At 44.0% G+C, this 9,861-nt stretch overlaps 1 protein-coding gene across 1 annotated transcript in view; it reads right to left on the bottom strand.

Annotated features, from left to right (window-relative positions):
* sema3bl (sema domain, immunoglobulin domain (Ig), short basic domain, secreted, (semaphorin) 3bl) overlaps positions 1 to 9,122 on the bottom strand; it is a 68,555-nt gene extending 59,433 nt beyond the window's left edge. Inside the window, exon 1 of the mRNA XM_030118476.1 lies at positions 8,857 to 9,122. Coding sequence (XP_029974336.1) covers positions 8,857 to 8,953 — 97 coding nt within the window. The 5' untranslated portion in view covers positions 8,954 to 9,122. The remainder of the gene's footprint in view (positions 1 to 8,856) is intronic.
* Positions 9,123 to 9,861: the final 739 nt, after the last annotated feature.

Below are 9,861 nucleotides of genomic sequence, written 5' to 3'. Positions count from 1 at the left end.
TTTGTTCAAAGCAATGAAAAGCTTTGGGCGGACATGACAAGCGATGCAGATGGACTGAAAGTATATTTACAATAAAGTCAAATCAGCAGTGACGCAGCAGTCGTAGGATTTTGTTGCTCAACAAGTTGTCATCGAGCACAAATTGCAAGTATGTTTGCAAAAACTAAATGATTCTGGCCTCATCATCATACAAGCCAAATCACTTCATCCATCACCCCCATCTGTCCAGTTGTTATACCCACCCTGTCCCCAGGAGGGCCCTGGGAGATCTGACAGTGTGTGATGAAGGGGAGGCCACACCCTGGAAAAGCTGCTCCACTTCCAGTCACCACTTGACCCAACAAGCATTTCTTTGGACTGTGTCAAGCGGAGGAAGAGCACATCATGCACGTGTCTCAGATATATCTAAATAAAATCTCCCTTCTGCCCAAAGACTTTCATCATGATGTCAAATTATTTAGCAACGGGAAGAGCTTCAACAGGTTTAAAATGGCAAGTTTTCTGTCCCTATGTTAGAAAAAAGGTGAAAGACGAGGGTGACGGATCTGATAAACCTCGTTCTGAGTAATGAAGCATTTTCCTACATAACAGTGCGGACGGTGATGTCTTCAGTTCACCACTTCATCGATTTCTATTTTGAAAAGACATTTTTTGGACACTTGTTACAGTCCAATTTCATCACAAAGGTTCCTCCTTTGTCTACTTTGTTTGATTTTATACTGAAGTTACACTGCCAACCGCACAAGCCAGGAACTAAATCGATGGGCGGTTCCTGTTTGTTATGTCTCCACATGACAGAGACACTATTATAACTCAACAGATGGTTTTAATGGGCCAACATTAAGCAAACCGTATCCCTTATAACAACCAAGCAGTCTGTGAACGCACCGTCCTACCAGTGAAAAACTACTTCAGAGCATGTGCACAACGAAGGTGTTTTTGAATTTTTGTGGGTTTTACGCCAACAAAATAAAATTTTCAGTCAAAAGTGAATGCAAGCTTTTGGACTTCATAGGTAAATCTCCACAGGTGTCATCAGTGAAAATCTGTATTAGGATAGTAAGAAAAATATATTGAGTAAATTTGATCTAATTCACTTTTTAATGATTTTGCTAATTTCCAAATTTTGACATTCATCATGATGGGGAAAGAAAAGCTCGGCCCCATTAACACGACATTTTCAAGTGAAAGCGGGAATCTCTGTCTGCATTTTGGGTCAGTTTACATAACAAAGGTGCTTCGAGCAACGTCTGGAGAAGGACTCAAGGAGGAAACCTTCGAAAATGCTGCAACATCGTCTCCGTGGAAACGGGGAAAGTGCAGCTTTTCTGAAATGCTGCTTCGTGCATGTGCACCGTGGCCACAGGAAGTAGCTCTTTTGCATGTGCACGGGCGGATGGACAACAACAACATTTTCATTTGAATAATTACGTTCTTTTATTTATTCTTGATTTTTCCTTTCACAGATTATCCAGGTCAGTAAACTACTCGCTGCAGGCAGTTTAAAGAAACTTAAATGTTTATGTGGATCAACTTCAAGTTGATTACAATACGTGTTTCTGAAAAATGAAAACATTTGCATAAGTGGAACATTATTAAAATGTCCTCAGCATCATCTTCAGCTTAATCTTAAGCTTTTAACAGTTTTAGGTTCTTCTTTTGAAAGCCAGGAAATTTACGAGGGATTCTGAAAACGCTCCTAAAAGTTCTCCACTTCAAAGGCTGATAATTATGGCGTAGAGAGGCCTGAAGTGTCAGCAGAGCAGAGAGAGGTCAGCCCTCTGGAGGACCGCAGGGAGGAGAGCGGCTGCGTGTCTTCGCTCTTCTGGGTGTGGTACAGCGGAGAAGGATTAGACAAATAGTGTTTCAGGGTCTGAACCCCTCCCCTGGTGAAGGTCTGCTGCTGTGATATGGAGCGTTCATGTTAGAAAAACCACCACTCGGGTTGGTTTTGGCTGGATATTCCCTCAGCACACACACACACACGCACACACACACACTTGAAACGGGCCAGTGAAACAATAGTCGAGGGCCATAAAGATTTCACAAAGCACCGAGATACAAGATACTCCCGCCAAGTGCACGAGACCCCCCCGCTGCCCCCCGCTGCCCCCCACAGGCCCACATTCAGGTCCCATAACTCCGGAGTGGAAGTGGAATACTTGCTAATCTACATGACAGATGGTCAAAGGCACATTGTGGGGACTTGAACCCTCAACTTTTCGCTTCTCAAAGGGACCAGTGTCTTTCAGCCTCCAGGTTAGCTCCTCTTTTCTTTTTCATCCCTCCGTCTGTCATTCATCCTCTCCTCTCTTCCCCCGTCCTTTTCATTTTCGGAGACGCTCTCTGTCTTTTTTCATCCATTTATCTCTTTCCGCCACCATGACCTCTTTTTATCTGCTCTCCTCTGGTATTTCCATCTCGTCTCATGGACCCCCCCCTTCCCCCCCCCTTCATTCACTGTCTACCACTCTTTTACATTCACTCTTTCACGGATCCATCATTTGTTTTCGCTCCACATTCCAAGATCTTTCATTCATTACCGCTTTCTTTTTTTTTTTTAACCCATCTATCCTTTCCTCTCTCTGTTCTTTGGTATTCATTGATGTTTCCTCTCTTTCATGTGCATTCCTCCCTTCAGTTCTTTGCTCATCTGTTTGATTCTCGCCAGCGTTTGTTTCTCCGTCGAGCTGAGTCGGTTCTGCTCTGACCTCTCGGTGTATCGACGTTTATCTCAACGTGTTTTTAGCGACCTGAAGCGTCTGAGGTTTATCAGCCGGGCCTCGGACTCAGGGGACGAGCTGCGGCGTTGGGCTTATCTCCGGTCGGTGTTACTATCACTGTTTCAAGACAATGATCGAACGCTTCACAACTGATCCTCCCTGTTTGCCTCCAGACTGATAAGTAACATCAGATGGAATCACGCTAGTTTACTGTGGCTTTTGCCTTGAAACATTTCAGAATTCAGTATATTTATTAGACTAAATACCAAAAATATACCATTTTGTTTGTGAGCACATTAGACTTTGATCAGATGAAATAACTCAAACAGTAATGAGAGATTTCTTTCGCTTCCTTGATCCACAAACTGTCCAAATCAAGAAAACATAAATAAGTCAATGTTTACCTTCGGTAAATGGAAACATATGTTTTAACTTTTACTATAAATACATCATTACACCAAATGTAGGGCTTTGTGTACAATAATCCAGATTCCTACACGCTTCATCGTGATTATTACGTAATACTTTTATTCAAATGATTCCATTAAAACTCTAAAAACCCTCAGACGTAATTGTGGGTGTCAGTGCTGCTGTTTAACACAAAAAGAAAAAAAAACATATTTCCCTGAAATGCAGTTGTGACACTCACTTAGCAGAAGTTTGTTTGCCTCACCTGAGGCAACGTCTCTGCACGTCCTGTTGTGACAGTGACTATAAAACATTTGTGCGCCTCTCCGTTCAGGGCTGGAGGCGTCTCCTTCTTCCACTTACATTTAAACTGAACCATCAGGCCTTTCCCTACATGGGGGATTTTCATTCAAAAAAAAAACGTGCCGTAGTGGGAAAGTCTGTCTTGGTCCGAATGGATCAACTTAACCTGAACTACTGTTGAACTAATGATAAACAGACTTCAGATTTATGAGCAAACTGGATTGAGTTTAAGAAAGAACAGAGGTGGGTAATAAGAGACATTTGGTTTGAAATCATTTAAACATTAAAGATCATCTCACAAGTAAACTTCATCACCAGATAGAAGGTCAGTGAAACCGAATGAGCCCTCAGTCAGCCTGATGATGTCCCACTGACGAAGGAGAAAACTCCCGAGGCTCCAACATGTTCAAGGTTCACTTCATGTCCCCTCTGCCAAGTAATGGCTCCCAAATAGTTTAGTTTATAAGCAGAGAGAACAATCAGCTGTGAGGCTTTTCCCGTTATCAGCATGACGAGCTGCGGTTCAGACCCACACCGAAACAAATCGAGGACAGATTCCTCTTTTCTTTGTTTCTTTTTTCTTACAGTGTTTCTTTCTTCCTCTCGCTACACTTTGTATGTCCCTCCTCTCTTCTCTCTGCAGCTTCTCTTCCATCTCTCTCTCCTCCATCTGCGTCTCATATGTGCCTCACATGGTCGCCATCTGAGGCCGTTTCCACAGCGCGGTGCTGCTGACGGGCCACATAAGTGACACCTCCAGACTCGCAGATGTCTCCGTCCTTTCTAATTGCTCTCTCTTTGTCAGCGACGCTCACAAACACGGAGATTTACATGAGGAGCTCTTTTTCTCACTCACACCTTCACAAACGGAGGCCACTGATCATCTGTACAGATATCTGTGAGGAGCATGTCGTGTCCTTCTGTCTCTCGCACATTGCCCCCCGCCCCCCGGCCCACATTGTGCTCGTAGTGTTGGAGACATCAGTGTGTTTTCTCTGTCAGCGACTCCACACACCAGACAGAGAACCTCTCCTTCAGTTTCTGCAGCCTCCAGTGTAAATACCAGCGATTGCGTGGATGAGACAAAGCACTTTTGTGCCACTTTTATTAGCTTCAGGCTTTCAGATATATTTATACTCTCTGCACAGCTCCAATCACGATGCTTTTAATGTTGAAACGTGAAATTATGTGGAGCTAATTTGCAGAAGAGTTTAGGGAAGTGTTTATCATTTGATGCTTGTCCTGATGTTCCAGGACTAAAGTTTGTTTCGATGCCGACGCTGAACTGGAGGCAGTTTCTTTTTTAATCACCGGTACATGTAAACATGTGTTGTGTTTGAAAAGCTTTTGTTTATGGCATAAAATTCATCTTACAGAGACCAAAACCTGACACTTCAACTGCAAATCACATGTTTATAATATGATTAATGACAGTAACAACAAAAAGGCGCCTGTGGTCTGCTGGTTTTCGCCAACTAGGCTTTCAAAATGTATCTCAAAATTATGGATGTAGTTATATCCTCAATCAGTTAAAAATAAATACAATGAAAGGAGGATTTAAAATGAGACAGTAGAGTTTGTGTCAGGATATACCCAACTTTGCTATTGGACAGAATAAAAGTCACTTCCAACGTGAGGAAAGCAGGCGAGGACGGCGGCAGGTGAAGAAGCTCCTGCTGCAGATCCACTGCCCTGTTTTTTAAATCCACACTAAGAGGCATTTTAGTAAGAAACAATAATCATCTACATTTGACTTCAATCGAAGAACCATGATTGAAATCATATCTTCAATCCAAAATCAGGATTGAAATCAAAAGCTCAAAATATCCTGTTGTTTTACACCAAACAGCTGTCTTCTTCGTTTTAAAACTTCAGTTTCTCACTCTGCATAACCTACATGTTTGCAATAAATTTGTTTCTTCAGTTTTAAAAAGTACAGCTTTCTCCCAGATACTGTTATTTTAAACTGTTTCTTCAGCAGTTTAATGTGTATTTTCATTTTATGAACCATTCTCTGCTCTATGAACTTGAAACACTTGCAGCCTGCAGGCTTGAGCCCGTATCAAATGCATACAAAGATTTTACAGAGGTCCGAAATTCATACAACTCCCTCAACCCCTCAACCTGCATGCTTATTTCCTCAACTTCCAGTTTATATACGACGCTGTAAAAGAAAGAAGGGAGAAGAAGTTGGCTTGGCTGGTCAGCGTTACATTTTCTCCTCTTTCATGCGGTTTCCTTTGTCGGGTTTTAGGTGAGGCCGGGTTCTGAGTACAGCAGGAGGGGTGGAGGGGGGGGTGGATGGGGGGGCTGCAATGAATGCGCAATTACATGAAGCAGCGAACGGAGGAGGAAAAGCGATGGGAGATGAAAAGGATGAGAGACGCCCTCTTTTCCATCAGCTCCGGACTCTCCATCTGAGCCCCGATGACAGATTATCCAGCTCCGCCTCCCAACAACCAGCGGCCGTCCCCGGGTTTACGTCTGGGCGAGGCGGAAGGCAAACTCATTAATTCACAGGCCGCCAGAGAAAACAAACAGCCCCCTTCACTCCCAGGGCTAATGCAATCTGATCAAAAAAGGATGCTGATGTGAGGGTTTGTGTTTTCAAGTGCCCCCCCCCCCCCCCCCACACACACACACACACACACACACACCCGCCTCACCCGCCACAAAGCGAACATTGTCTCAGAGTTTGTGTGTCTAAAGTCACAAATGGGACCAAATACGGGATTCAAACGGATGAAAGGAGTGGGCCGGCCGAGCGGGAGGGAGGACAAGTGAAAGACACGCAGAGACAGAAAGAGAGAGGTGCATGATGGGAGGTTTGGAAAGACGCTTGGCAGATCGGCCGGGAGTTCAGCCAACATCACACATTGTATACGTCCACGCCTCAATGTCACCCCACACACACACACACACACACACACACACACACACACACACACACACACTTTGCAGCTGAGAGGCTAAAATGCCAATTTAAGCTTTACTCTCAAAATGTTATTTATCTGAAACTTGTCAGAAAAAAACTTTTAAAGAAGATGTTCATGTGAAATAAGTCAAAGAATCAAAGAATAACAATGTATTGATAAACATTTTACATGTTTAGATAAAAGTTTTTCACCAACTTCAGAATATTTTAATTGAAATAAATCCTGATTTAGCTCCAAATTCACCAAACTGATCATTTTTGGGGGCCTGGAGCAGCTTTAACGGTTCTTCTGGGGTGAAAATTGTCTTCTTCCTGCTTTAATCTCCCCACTAATTGATTGAAATGAGATAATGACGGCTTTTCCTGTTGCTAAATTACCTCCACATCCTCTCGGGATTACAAACACCCGCTGGGCTTTGAGCAGAAGACAATGGGAGGAGGAGGCAGGAGAAAGAGGAGAAGTGAAGACGTGACGCAGAGGAGTTAGGAGCTGAGATGAAAGGGTGAGGGAGATGAGGCGAGAGGAGGAACGAGAGATTTACTGGAGAAAGACAGATTAGAGAAGGGAAGGGAAGGGGTGAATCAGAAATTATCTACAGGAGGGCAAACTCCGGGGTCAAACTGGAGGTCATCAGGAGCGGAAGTGAGCTGTTGGTCTCTAACGAGAACCTCGCTGGCAAATCTCTTCCCACACTCAGACTGAAAGCTGAGGACGTCTTCAAAGGCACATAATGACAACAGATTGCTCCTCGTTATTCCTCCGCCAATATGAAAATGCAGGGCTTTGAAAAAGAATCCGTCTGAGGGTAAAACGCAGTGACTCCGTGTCGGGAAATGTTTTTTCCATTTCTCATGTTTGTTCAACAGGAGAAGTTTCCGTTCTCCGTCTCTCACAATGAAACCGTTTCACGCTGCATCACAGGTACGATGGAGAGATTTCATAAAGGGCGGCACCGAGACAGATCAGCCAGGAGAGTGAATACGCTGAGATGATTTCACGGAGATTAGATCTGAGATTTATTAAGCTGTTAAGTGATTAATGGATACAAAAGAAAAACAAAGATTGAAATCCTTTCCTGAAAATAAATCCTTCATTTAAATACTTTAACCCTTTCATAACCAGGGATCCTGCAGTCGAAGAGCAGACAGAAAGTTCTGTAACTGACAAATTCTGAAAAATTAAGATGTTTCCAAATTATACAGAATTTCAGTTACAAGAATAAAAGAGCCATTTGTATTCTAATACTATAACAGCAGAAAAATAATTCCCCAAAACAACCCAAGTCTCATCCCTTCATCAAGCCTCTATGTTTTCCTGACCCTGTAACTTCATGTCACGCACAGGGGAGAGGAGAGACTGCCGTAAAACACAGTATAGTCCAAATCACGGCAAGTTTTACATCAAACTTTAAAGCTTCCGATCAAAAATCAGGAAATACAAATTTAGATTCCAACACTTTCCTCTCGGTCTGGTGCTATTTTCTCTTCACCTTTAACCTCAATTCAAAAGAATCTTTAAAAAAGCCTGTCTGTCTCACTCTTCCCCCACATGCAGTATTTATTTCCAGTGCAGCAGGAAGAGCCTCAGCTCAGAAGGTGACTTTTCCCCAGAAAACTGAACAGGAGGAAATCCTGTGTGATATCGAGCCGATGATGGTTACAGAACCGCCTGAGTGAAGTGAAACAATGAGAGCACACACACACACACACACACACACACACACACACACACACACACACACACACACACACACACACACACACACTTCATATCATATCATCAGGCATGGCTGAGTCATGGCTTATAATAGAGCAGAAAGTAGCTGTATATGGACATGTTTCAGGTCTGGTAGAAAAACGCAACAATCTTTAATTTTCTTTCTTCATTTTCAGCTGGACAGCATCACTATCTGTGAGTCATCACAGGTTTCACCTTTATGTAACACAACCTCTGCAGGACAGTGAACGCAGAGAGTCCAGATGTGTTCCCACGTTTCCGGAGCTGAACGCGGAAAACTCCAGAATCATCCAACATCCGTCTCAGGTAGTTCCCAGTAAACTTTAAATAATGAGAGCATCGCTCCGGGTATCTGACCGCAGAGAGATGAAACTCTGCCAAAAAAGAAAGAAACACCCTCCTCTGGCTGCGCAGTGCGCCGCAACTCCGCTCCAACCTGGGAAGCGCTAAATTACCTTTATTCTTTTACTTCAGTGTCTTTAAGACAGAAAAACCCTCCAAACAGGAGCCGGAACACCGAACACCGGACCGGACCCCCGCCGCCGGGTCGGAGTTGGAGCAAAATGTGCAGAGAATGAGTCAAAAGTGTGTGAAAAGTTAAAATGATCACATTAATTGTGTGAAGTGATGAGCGTGATCACCAATTAATGCGCCCTGCGCACAGGCGCGCGCAACGGGTAGATAGATAGATAGATAGATAGATAGATAGATAGATAGATAGATAGATAGATAGATAGATAGAGTATTACCTTTGTATGACAGTCTCAGTCGCGGAACATTTAACTTGGTGGCAGAGGCAGCGGAGAGAAGCAGCGCAGCGGAGCAGAGGAGAGTAAATCCCTTCATTCTGCCTTCGTCCAAATGATGCTTCTTCCCAGGATCAATGAGCGTCCAGCTGTTTGGCACAAACACGTGCGTCTTCAGGTAAATCCTGCCGCGTGTGAAGGCTGTGTGTGGAGGTCTGTGGGGGTCTGTGGGGGTCTGCGGGGGTCTGCGTCCCCCTCTCCTCCGGCTGACTGACAGCTCGGCCGGGCTGGTGAGGAGAGTCGCTGAGTGTTCAGGAAAAAAAAAAAGAAGCTGCAGCAGCTGATTTCCACCCAACAGCTGCCGAGCAGAAGTCTGCTTCAGTCAGAGAGAGACACCACGCCTTTACACAGAAAGAGAGAGAGAGGGGGAGAGAGAGAGAGAGAGAGAGAGAGAGGCGCGCCAACCTGCCCCTCCTTCACGCGCTCCACATTCTGCTCTGCGCACCTGGAGGATAACGACACATGATGGGACCTCGGATCTGATTTATAGCGAGTTTTCCTCATCATCGTCTGGTCTTCAAGTGAATTTAACGGCGCACACAGTGTGGCTGAGGGAAAGTTTTCCTGGAGAAGACAATAAAACAGCACCTCTGATTTATTTCCACAAAATCCTCCGTTTGTGCTTTTCTCTGCTCTGCAGTGAAAATATATATAGGGAGAGTTTAATGATGGGATAAAGATGGAAAGGTTTCATTTCAAGGAGACACTTAGCAACATGATGCCTCCTGCAGAGCATCTTATTACTGCTGTCAGGACAATAAAGCTCATCATCTCATCCATCAGACCAGGGGGAGAGGAGTTACCATGGCTTTCTGCTGTTAACATACCTCGCAACTGTTGCTATGAATCTTTATAGTCACAAATAGCATGCCTCTCTGAACAAAGTGTCTATAAGTAGATAAAAACGTACTTTTAATACAACGTTGTGTTGATGGAGCTCTGGTTGCT

The sequence above is a fragment of the Salarias fasciatus genome, chromosome 20 (genome assembly GCF_902148845.1).
Source record: "Salarias fasciatus chromosome 20, fSalaFa1.1, whole genome shotgun sequence".
Lineage (NCBI taxonomy): Eukaryota > Metazoa > Chordata > Actinopteri > Blenniiformes > Blenniidae > Salarias > Salarias fasciatus.
This window is presented reverse-complemented; position numbering and strand designations above follow the sequence as displayed.